This window comes from Schistocerca cancellata, chromosome 2, assembly GCF_023864275.1.
Source record: "Schistocerca cancellata isolate TAMUIC-IGC-003103 chromosome 2, iqSchCanc2.1, whole genome shotgun sequence".
Taxonomy (NCBI): domain Eukaryota; kingdom Metazoa; phylum Arthropoda; class Insecta; order Orthoptera; family Acrididae; genus Schistocerca; species Schistocerca cancellata.
Genome location: NC_064627.1, coordinates 1,139,851,874 through 1,139,864,121, shown reverse-complemented (window position 1 = coordinate 1,139,864,121; position 12,248 = coordinate 1,139,851,874). Strand labels below are relative to the sequence as shown.

Below are 12,248 nucleotides of genomic sequence, written 5' to 3'. Positions count from 1 at the left end.
TCATGAGGTTGGTACGAGAATCGCGCCGTCTGGATATCGCAGCCCTGACAGCGCGTAGCGTTGCGCAGTTGGAGGTGAGCCGCCAGCAGTGGTGGATGTGGGGAGAGAGAAGGCGGAGCTTTGAGAGCGGATGATCTGGACGTGTGTCCATCAGAGACGGTAAATTTATAAGAATGGATGTCATGAACTGATATATATATATATATATATATGTATGTATATATATATATATATATATATATATATATATATATATATATAATGACTTTTGAACACTATTAAGGTAAATACATTGTTTGTACTCTATCAAAATCTTTCATTTGCTAACTATGCCTATCAGTAGTTAGTGCCTTCAGTAGTTAGAATCTTTTATTTAGCTGGCAGTAGTGGCGCTCGCTGTATTGCAGTAATTCGAGTAACGAAGATTTTTGTGAGGTAAGTGATTCATGAATGGTATAGGTTATTGTCGGTCAGAGCCATTCTTTTGTACGGATTTTTGAAAGTCAGATTGCGTTGCGCTAAAAATATTGTGTGTCAGTTTAGTGTTGATCAGAATAAGTAAAGAGAGAAATGCCTGAGTACGTTCAGTTCTGCTCAGCTGTTTGAAGATCAGATAATGTAAGAGGTTTATCAACACAGTAATTCATAAATTTTTCTAAGGGGACGTTTCAAGTGTTCTAAGTAAGCGTGAAAAATATAATCATCATTATTTGTCCATTGTTGACAATAAACCCGTCGTCACTCAATATTTGATATCTCTGTTATTTCACTCCGAAGCGCTGCACCAAATACTTCTTCAGATGAAGTTTTTACATCACTCATTCTGCTGCCTGTATACCTGGTAACTCCCGGGGCACTCTTGATAACGTTCGGAGTATGTTGTTGATTTGTTGGATGTTGAGAGCAAATATGACTAATGAGTGTCATTACTGCTAAAATATATAACAGGCAGTCAGAAAGTATTTGACGTTAGAGTAATTTTATTAATGTCGCGTCACTATGACCCAAACGTTACTTACTTAACTACCAAAGTTTATGACCAAATGACGTAAAAATATTTAAAAACTTTTTTTAAACACGCACTGTCCTTGCATTTTTAGACAAAGTCATCAAATTTCGTTAGGTTGTATTGATATTTAAATAATAAGTAACGAATTTATATATATATATATTTTTTCCTTTATTGAATTTCAATTCCCCCCGATGGGGGCGGGCTGGCAGCAGCTTAGTATGCCGCTCTTCAGCCTACAGACTTTGTTAGAAAGATGAAGAGAATAAATAATAAAAACAGGCGATAAAATCGGAGACTTAAAGAGTAACATGGCGAAAAAAATCGTGGAACTTAAAACAAAGAACAGAGGGATGATGACGCTAAGAAAATACATACAAAGCAGACAGGTAAAACAATAGACAGAGAACTAAAAAAACACGGCGACAGTCTGGTTTCTGTTCGGAAAAGACATAAAACTCACACCCAGCGATAGCATGGTTTCTGTTCGCAACACGAGAAAGACGAACTACACTCAACAGTCACTGGAACACTGCACTAAAAAGTTGGCAAATGTGACATACCACAGCCGAGAGCAGTTGGGGGGAAACTGGACAGATGATGGGAAAATAAAAAAGGGGGGAAGGAGAGTAAAAGCGAAGGGGGGGGAGCCGGGAAAGGAGCTGATGGAGGATGAGGACCCATAAGAGGGGTGGGGGGCGCTGGGCAGACGCGACTGGGAGTGGGGTAGGGCAGAGGAGGGGAATACAAAAGGACTCGGGGGGGGGGGGAGAAAGGAGGTAGGGAGAGGTTTAGTGGGGAGAAAACAGGACGGAAGGGGGGAAGAGGGAGCCCATTGAAAGGACAGAGGAAAGGAGGGGGAGGGAGGATCAGAGTTGATAGGAGGGATAAATGGAGGGAGAGAGGGCATCATCCGGGAGGGGGAGTTGATGGAAGCCACCTTGGGAAAGGAGATGTAGGGTGTAGAGATGGACGAATTTATAAGCATTTCGGGTAATATACACCCGAACAGAACAGCAGGGTCAAGACTATACTACACAGTCCCCAGCCAGCGAAGCAGAGGGCGCTAAGCTAGTACCTAATAACAGCGCAATGAAGTTGTCTCACTGTTTTGCTGTCACGCGCTCAACAGAATGAAATGAAATATCACCGAGCTTATCAGTCACGTTACGTCACGGGATAGTGGCAGTCGCATCAGACACGTAGATAACGGAGACGTATAGAATCCTCTGCCTCTCTGCATCGCCAGCCGGAGTGGCCGAGCGGTTAAAGGCGCTACAGTCTGGAACCGCACGACCGCTACGGTCGCAGGTTCGAATCCTGCCTCGGGCATGGATGTGTATGATGTCCTTAGGTTAGTTAGGTTTAAGTAGTTCTAAGTTCTAGGGGACTTATGACATCGGAAGTTGAGTCCCATAGTGCTCAGAGCCATTTGAACCATTTGAACCTCTCTGCATCTGGCGCAGTCGCTTGCCTCTGTCGTCACCAAGGACGTGTACGTGACGTCATCTGCAGTAGAAACAGCGTAGCAGGAGTTAGAGTGAGTCAGTATTACCGTGCAGCTTACGGGAGAGGTTCAGCGCGCTGTAACGGCGGTCTTCAGCTACGATGGCCGGTAAGTACCACGTTACGGCACTGCAATGTTTTCCATGTGAGAACAGGACATCGCTGTAGTGTAGCTTTATGTTAAGTAGAACGGAGTGTTTCACAGTTGCATGGCCTACAAACAACCACGTAGTTTATGAGAAACAGGAACGAAATGCCTTTCTGAAATCAGTCTCTCTAATAGTTCTCTCTATAATTATAATTTGTGTCCAAAAAGCGGACCATATTTAGGAAGAATGGTCATCGTCGTTCAGGTAATTTCATCAAGCAAAGGTTCTATTATTAGCTTGATTGCATCGTATTTCAGTGGGATAAAAGATGTGTTTGTTTATCTGAAGTGCACCGCGAAAGATTGGTGCGACCATTGACCATATAGCCGTGAAATATTTATTGCCTTCCTCCAAAGGGTACCTAAAAACAGGAGTCGTTTCTTTAGAATATTTGACAACTTTTAGTGGTAATACTGCACTTGTACAACATAATACGAAGATCGTCTGTGTACTGGTAACAAATATTTTCATATTGTCGTCACTGTTAAATATGGCTGCAAAAGCAAAGACTAACGTTGCATGTAAATTGTATTCAGTGATTGGGTTCAATGCAAAAGAGTGTACTATGGTGAAAATGCACAGTAAAAATGTTTGGAATCGTTAATGAATGGATAACTGCTACTATCTTCACTGAAAACTGAAAGGTGATCATATTATTAAGAACCATTTTCTCGTGGCCTATTGGTGTAACCCTGTGTTTCGACCTCGGATGTATAGCGTCACAGGTTACAACGTAGTCAATCAACCTAGTGAAACAGCACAAACATTTGACTGCAGGTTTGCTCCTGCGCCAATAGGAGTTGTGTGTGAAAGCTGACACGAGGGAGGAATGAGACATGCTTTAAATGCTGTAAATATCTTCACTTCGTATGTTCAATTATGGCGAAGGCCTTCCAAGATGGGGTCACATAAATGCTCACACGTCTGCGTTATTTTCTCCCACTAGTAAATAAGTTTCTGCATTTCGAATGCTGTAAATCTATTCAAGAATTCTCTTATATTTAGCTTCGTATGGGGAGATAGCAGAGTTAAGGCGAATAGTTTGTTTACAGTAAGCGGTTATAGAAACGGTGTTCTGAAAAATAAAGAAATTTTCGCTTGAATGTTATTTTATGGTTTTTGTGAAGACATAAATCGTTTCGCTCAACTTTTGGCAACCACCTTCAGAACATTTTTTAAACTCGTTTGCGTTCGACAACGGCAAACCTAGTGAAGCTAAAAACATCGATGTCGCGCGTAGTACGATTGAAGAGTATCGGCATCTAACGTGAGACAGATGTATCGAAGTTTGCATTACTTTGGAATCTGTTGAGGTATGAAATTATTCCGACGTATTCTGCCCATTTTGAGCGAAAATCGGAAACGGGCTGGTGTTGAGTGCTGTAAGCAAATGTAGAAACGTTGATACTACCTGAATATATTCATACGAGTGTTCCTTTATTCTGAGATTAACCGACACCAGCAACGGCATTTTGTCCATGAAGCACTGCAAGGAAAACGACGCTTATTTATTTTGTTACGCCGGGCACAGAGGGACAAATGCATTATAGTAGCGAAGAGCAGTTAATGCCGAATCGTGCACAGCATTTCTGAGAATCAGTTTTCACTCTGGAACGCACTGTGGAACTTTCCTGAACTTTTCTTTTTAACTTTTATAGACCTTTTGTACGTGTGTGTACGGGAGGAGGAAAAGGAGGGAAGGGTCTCTTACCTTCCACTTAGCCCGTCCTTACTCATGCCGATGGTGCCTTCTTGTAGTGGCATTCTTTGTCACTTTACATGTTACGAACGAAGACATGAAAGATGATATCTTTAATTCAGAACCAACAGTTCTTCAAAAGTAAGATTCGTTTTGTAACTAAAGTCAGTTCAATTACCTGAGTTTTGAAAATACGTGAGAACCAAACCGACCTTTGATCGCAGATTCCGGTTATCAGTTCAGTAAGCGATATCGGTCGCAGTTATCATCATCAGATCGACTTGTCTCGTTATTGTTGTTGTGGTCTTCAGTCCTGAGACTGGTTTGATGCAGCTCTCCATGCTACTCTATCCTGTGCAAGCTTCATCTCCCAGTACCTACTGCATCCTACATACTTCTGAATCTGCTTAGTGTATTCATTTCTTGGTCTCCCTCTTCGATTTTTACCCTCCATGCTGCCTTCCAGTAACAAACTGGTGATCCCTCGATGTCTCAGAACATGTCCTACCAACCGATCCCTTCTTCTAGCCAAGTTGTGCCACAAACTCCTCTTCTCCCCTATTCTGTTCAATACCTCCTCATTAGTTATGTGATCTACCCATCTAATCTTCAGCATTCTTCTGTATCACCACATATCGAAAGCTTCATTTCTCTCCGTGTCCAAACTATTTATCGTCCATGTTTCACTTCCATACATGGCTACACTCCATACAAATACTTTCAGAAATGACTTCCTGACGCTTAAATCTATACTCGATGTTAACAAATTTCTCTTCTTCAGAAACGCTTTCCTTGCCATTGCCAGTCTACATTTTATATCCTCTCTACTTCGACCATCATCAGTTATTTTTCTCCCCAAATAGCAAAACTGCTTTACTACTTTAAGTGTCTCATTTTCTAATCTAATTCCCTCAGCATCAGCCGACTTAATTCGACTACATTCCATTATCCTCGTTTTGCTTTTGTTGATGTTCATCTTATATCCTCCCTTCAAGACACCATCCAATCCGTTCAACTGCTCTTCCAAGTCCTTTGCTGTCTCTGACAGAATTACAATGTCATCGGCGAAACTCAAAGTTTTTATTTTTTCTCCATGGATTTTAATACCTACTCCGAATTTTTCTTTTGTTTCCTTTACTGCTTGCTTAATATACAGATTTAATAACATCGGGGAGAGGCTACAATCCTGTCTTACTCCCTTCCCAACCACTGCTTCCCTTTCATGTCCCTCGACTCTTATAACTGCCATCTGGTTTCTGTACAAATTGTAAATAGCCTTTCACTCCCTGTATTTTACCTCTGCCACCTTCAGAATTTGAAAGAGAGTATTCCAATCAACATTGTCAAAAGCATTCTCTAAGTGTACAAATGCTAGAAACGTAGGTTTGTCTTCCTTAATCTTTCTTCTAAGATACGTCGTAGGGTGAGTATTGCCTCACGTGTTCCAACATTTCTACGGAATGCAAACTGAACTTCCCCGAGATCGGCTTCTACCAGTTTTTCCATTCGTATGTAAAGAATTCGCGTTAGTATTTTGCAGCCGTGACTTATTAAACTGATAGTTCGGTAATTTTCACATCTGTCAACCCCTGCTTTCTCTGATATTGGAATTATTATATTCTTCTTGAAGTCTGAGTGTATTTCGCCTGTCTCATACATCTTGCTCACCAGATGGTAGAGTTTAGTCAGGACTGGCTCTCCCAAGGCTGTCAGTAGTTCTAAGGGAATGTTGTCTACTCCGCGGGCCTTGTTTCGACTCAGATCTCTCAGTGCTATGTCAAACTCTTCACGCAGTATCATATCTCCCAGTTCATCTTCATCTACGTCCTCTTCCATTTCCATAATACTGTGCTCAAGTACACAGCCCTTGTATAGACTCTCTATATACTCCTTCCACCTATCTGCTTTCTAAGCACACTAACACATCCAATGAGCTGATCCTTCACTGTACATTACAATAGTTCTTCTGTTCTATTACAGTGATTGCGCAATGTGGTGGCGAGTGCATGTTGGTACGTGGATTTGCAGATAGAATTGCTGGACTCTGTCATTTCTTGGTGGCGATGACAGATACCAATTTCAGAATAGTTCCAGGTCTTTATCCATCCATCCGAGGCATCGGAAAGCGTCAAGAAAAGCCTCTCTCGCAACCAGCACAATACACAACGTTCACATGAGCAGTTGACAGCTCGGTAATTCGTCCCCGACTGACTCTTTGTTCCACCTTTCTATCCATGCCAACCACAATTTGTGCACGCTGCATGCTTCCGTTCCCGAGGGGAACCACAACACCTTATGAAATAACTAAGAACCCTAAGTGAAGGTCAGCAGTTTACATAACAGCAACCAAACACATTAAATAAAACAGAACATTTGCACATATTGACATTTCTACAAAAAAAATTATTTAAACAAAATTATTCAACCTCAAAGATAACCAGAGAGATTATATGAGAAAGACAAAACATCATTTGCTCATATTGTGCATATTGTGCATGTTACAGAGATTGCACTTCATTACAGTATCGAATTAATCATACGATAATTACAGAAGTTGAACGATGGGAAGTAGAACAAAATAGAAAGCTAAATGAATCAACAAAAGGTATGTAGCGTCTAAGCTATTGTGTTACAGGAGGAGTAAAAGAAAGGGTTACAGGAGGACATGGGCTTGGTAGTAGAAATAGGAGACGAGAAAGACTAATTATTAATACATTTCAGGTGGTAATAGCGAATACTCTGTTCAAGAATCAGACGAGGAGAAGATACACTTGTAAAAGACCGGGTGATACAGTAAGAGTTCAGTTAGGTTACATCGTGGTCAGGCAGAGATTCCGACTCAGATCAGAATTTGGTGGTGATGATGGGTAGGTTGAAGTTTAAGAAACTAAAAAGCAAGAATCGTCGTGCAAAGAAGTGGGATATGAAAGTACTAAGGAATGGTCATCTCCAAAAAAAGGGCAAGAAGTTGGGTAGAAAAATGTAGGTAGAAGGAAGGCAACAGCGAAGAAACCATGGGTAACAGATGAAGTACATCAGTTGATCAACGAAAGAAGCAAGTATAAAATTGTTCACGGAAATTCAGGAATACAGAAATACAAATGGTTCAAATGGCTCTGAGCACTATGGCACTTAACTTCTGAGGTCATCAGTCCCCTAGAACTTAGAACTACTTAAACCTAACTAACCTAAGGACACCACACACATCCATGCCCGAGGCAGGATTCGAACCTGCGACCGTAGCGGTCGCGCGGTTCCAGACTGTAGCGCCTAGTACCGCTCGGCCACGCCGGCCGGCTACAGAAATACAAATCACGTAGGAATGTAATAAGTAGGAAGTGCAGGGAAGCTAAGGCGAAATGCGTACGTGAAAACTGTGAAGAATTTGAAAAAAGATATTATTTTCGAAATGAATGACTCAGCATATAGGAAAGTGTAAGCAACCTTCGGTGAAATTGAAAGCAAGGGCGGTAACATTAAGACTGCAATGCGAGTTCGACTGTTAAATATAGAGGACAGAGTGAGTAGTTGGAAAGCGTACACTAAAGGCCTCTTTGAGGCGAAAGAATACTAAGTAGGCTGTTTGGTTGGATAGTTAGCTAGTCAGATGAGTTTGATAATTAAAAGTTGTATGGCGTCATGACCACGAAACAAACAAAACTTATCCGAATCTGCGGAAAAAATTAGTATTTGTAAAACTCTAATTCCTCTCTCTCAAACCCCACGCTATGGGGACAGAGGGAGAGTCTTAGTTTTAGCGAATAAAAATTTGCGAAGTAAATAAATATTTTTTATTTATCCGCAACCATTTTCCACGTAAAATTGAGAACATGGATTTTCTTAAATTACAGCGCCAACTACCAAGAATCAAAACAAATGTACTTGTTTTTTTTATGTAGAATCTGATTCTGCAATAAAAAATGGGGGTTCCCATTTGAAATTTGAAATTTGCCTCCCGCCCCATCCCGAGGGGGCTGGGGTGGCGGGCTAGTTTTAGCATCACCAGATGTCCCTCATAAAAATTATCAACTTTGGATTCTACTCATTTTTTCGTGTTAAGCTTATTTTTCGAGTAATTCTGGCTTGTCAACTTAAAATTTACACCCTGTTCATCCTGATAACTGGTTTCAGGAAAGTTATATTGCCATCGGTTATGCTCATCATAAAGCCACTACATGTGGCACATTGCCAACTGTCTGTTAACATGAAGGTAAACCCACGGATAAGACACTCCCATGAAACACTAAGTACACCAAAATAAAAACCATAACTGTATAAGCAAGGCACAGCGGTGTCAAATATATCAAATAGAGCACATACGTCGCTGTCAGATTTGTGCACTGCAAACAGGTAAGCGGCAAATAAGTAAGAATCTGGCTTAATTTGAATCTTAACTGCTAGCTGGTATGTTCTTCACTGTTAACACTAATGTTTAAAGTTATGTTTTGTGCGTGGTTATGCGAGTCCTCTGGGTTTAGTCTTGCACTGAAGATGATCGCTCTGTGGTTGAAATCAATGTGCAAAGTTAAAAATAAACCTCAAATTTGTACGACCAGTGGTAGTTGTCTGCAATACTTTTTGTGTAGTGGTGGTTCACAAATATCCCAATAGAACTCCAGCTCAAGATGTATGTTAGTAACCGTCTCCGTACTCAAAATACGACCAGTGGTAGTTGTCTGCATTACTTTTTGTGTAGTGGTGGTTCACAAATACCCCAATAGAACTCCAGCTTAAGATGTATGTTAGTACTCAAAATACACACATCTGACAGCAGCGTATGTGCTCTATTTTATGTATTTCACACCTCTGTGTCTTGCTGATTCAGTTATGGTTCAATGGAGAGATTGCAATATGCTTTATAATTCACGTATCTGGTGATCCGAATGTGGCAATATAAGTTTTCTGAAACTCATAATCAGGAAATACATCGACTGCGATCTGGGCTACAAAACTTCTACACTGACTGGGAAAAAAATCGCAGCAACAAAAATTTATTAACATAGAGTAATGAAATTTTTGGTATACATTTCCCTAGGTAATATATTTCAGTGATTAACTATGCAAGACAGAGGTTAATGTAAACGCGAGATAAACGAGTGCAAACTTGAAATGCTGGTACATTAATAAACGGTGCAACCGCCAGAATGTAGAATACAAGCACGCAAACGTGCGTGCCTTGCGTCATACGGGTACTGGATGTCAGTTTGTGGGATGGAGTTACGCGTCTGTTTTCACTTGGACGGTCAATGCAGGGGCGGTTAATGCTGGTTGTGGATGACTCTTGAGTTCAGAATGAGATTTTCACTCTGCAGCGTAGTGTGCGCTGATATTAAACTTCCTGGCAGATAACTGTGTGCCGGACCGAGACTCGAACTCGGGACCTTTGTCTTTCGTGTGCAAGTGCTCTACCAACAGAGCTACCCCAGCACGACGCACGCCCTGTCCTCGCAGCTTTACTTCTGCCAGTACCTCGTCTCCTACCTTCCAAACTTTACAGAAGCTCTCCTGCGAACCTTTCAGAACTAGCACACTCCGCTGCAGAGTGAAACTCTCATTCTATAAACATCCCCCAGGCTGTGGCTGAGCCATGTCTCCGCAATATCCTTTCTTTCAGGAGTGCTGCTTCTGCAAGGTTCGCAGGAGAGCTTCTGTAAAGTTTGGAAGGTAGGAGACCTGATACTGGCAGAAGTAAAGCTGTGAGGACGGGGCGTGAGTCGTGCTTGGGTAGCTCAGTTGGTAGAGCACTTGCCCGCGAAAGGTCCCGAGTTCGAGTCTCGGTCCGCCACATAGTTTTAATCTGCCAGGAAGTTACGATTCTTGAGTTGTCCTCCAATGATGTCCCACATATGTGCACGATTGGGGACAGATCTGGTGATCGACCAGACCAAGGCAACATTCGACACCCTGAAGAGCATATTGGTTTACAACATTGGTATATGGACGAGCGTTATCCAGTTCATAAACACCCCGCTGGATGCAGTTAATGAATGGCAGCATAACAACTCGAATCTCCAGACTGACGTACGAAGGTGCGTGGGACACGGCAGTGCTCCTGCTGCCGTACAAAACAGCACTCCAGACCTCGGGTGTGGGTCCAGTTTGTATGCAGACAGGCTGGTTGCAGGGCTTCAACTGGTCTTCTAAGGAATATACGGTCATCACTGGCAGCGAGGCAGCTTTCATCAGAAAAGGCAACAGACCTCCACTCTGCCCTACTGTGAGGGCTTGCCTGACACCAATTAAGTCACAAATGTCTGTGCTTTTGGGTCAGTAGAATTCACGTTACAGGGCGCGTGGCTCGGAGCTGCCATTGAAGTAACTGGTTTTTGTTGGTGGTGCCAAAATTTGCTCAGATTACCACTGCTGATGTAGTACAATGCGCCAGAGCCATTCACCGAACACGATTGTCATCCCTCTCGGTTCTGCCATGTGGCCTGGCGGAGCCTCGTCTTCTTTTGACCGTAGATTCACGTCGCAAGCACTGCCAGCACTCATATACAGTGACTGCATTCCTGGCAACATTTTCTGCAGTATCGCAGAAGGAACATCCAGCTTCTCGTAGCCCTATTATACGATCTCGTTCAAGACAGGTGTTGGTAATGGCGCCTTTGTCACCATAATGGCAGTCTTGACTAACATCAAGTCACCATCTCCAATTTCAGAGGTAACTACCGCACACAGCAGTTACAGCGTTTATACAGGGTGGTCCATTGATCGTGACCGGGCCAAATATCTCACGAAGTAAGCGTCAAACGAAAAAAACTACAAAGAACGAAACTTGTCTAGCTTCAAGGGGGAAACCAGATGACGGTATGGTTGACAGGCTAGATGGCGCTGCCATAGATCAAACGGATATCCACTGCGTTTTTTGAAATATGAACACCCATTGTTTATTAAATATTCGTGTAGTACATAAAGAAGTATGAATGTTTTAGTTGGACCACTTTTTTCGCTTTATGAGATGGCGCTGTAATAGTCACACACATATGGCTCAAAAGTTTAGACCCACAGTTGGTAACAGGTAGGTTTTTTAAATTGAAATACAGAACGTTGGTATGTCTGAACATTTTGTTTCGGTTGTTCCAATGTGATACAATTACCTTTGTGAACTAATCCTTTCTGAGAACGCATGCTTTGACAGCGTGATTATCTGTAAATAACACATTAATGCAATAAATACTCAAAATGATGTCCGTCAACCTCAATGCATTTGGCAATACGTGTAACCCATTCCTCTCAATAGCGAGTAGTTCGCCTTCCGTAATGTTCGCACAAGCATTGACAATGCGCTGACGCATGTTGTCGGGCGTTGTCGGTGGATCACGATAGCAAATATCCTTCAACTTTCCCCACAGAAAGAAATCCGGGGACGTCAGATTCGGTGAACGGTGCTTCGACGACCAATCCACCTGTCATGAAATATGCTATTCAATACCGCTTCAACAGCACGCGAGTTATGTGCCGGAAATCCATCATGTTGGAAGTACATAGCCATTCTGTCATGCAGTGAAACATCTTGTAGTAACATCGGTAGGACGTTACGTAGTATATCAGCTTACATTGCACCATTTAGATTGCCGTCGATAAAATGGGGGCCAATTATCCTTCCTCCCATAATGCCGCACCAGACATTAACCCGCCAAGGTCGCTGATGTTCCACTTGTCGCAGTCATCGTGGATTTTCCGTTGCCCAATAATGCATTTTATGGCGGGTTACGCTACCGCTGTTGGTGAATGATGCTTCGCCGCTAATAGAACGCCTGCAAAGAAATCTGTCATCGTCCCGTAATTTCTCTTGTGCCCAGTTGCAGAACTGTACACGACGTTCAAAGTCGTCGTCATGCAATTCCTGGTGCATAGAAATATGGTACGGGTGCAATCGATG

At 42.3% G+C, this 12,248-nt stretch overlaps 1 protein-coding gene across 1 annotated transcript in view; it reads left to right on the top strand.

Moving 5' to 3' along the window:
* Nucleotides 1-2,566: 2,566 nt before the first annotated feature.
* Nucleotides 2,567-12,248, top strand: part of LOC126163173 (UDP-glucosyltransferase 2-like) — a 188,681-nt gene continuing 178,999 nt past the window's right edge. Inside the window, exon 1 of the mRNA XM_049920122.1 lies at nucleotides 2,567-2,624. Within this exon, the coding sequence (XP_049776079.1) occupies nucleotides 2,618-2,624 (7 nt within the window). The 5' untranslated portion in view covers nucleotides 2,567-2,617. The remainder of the gene's footprint in view (nucleotides 2,625-12,248) is intronic.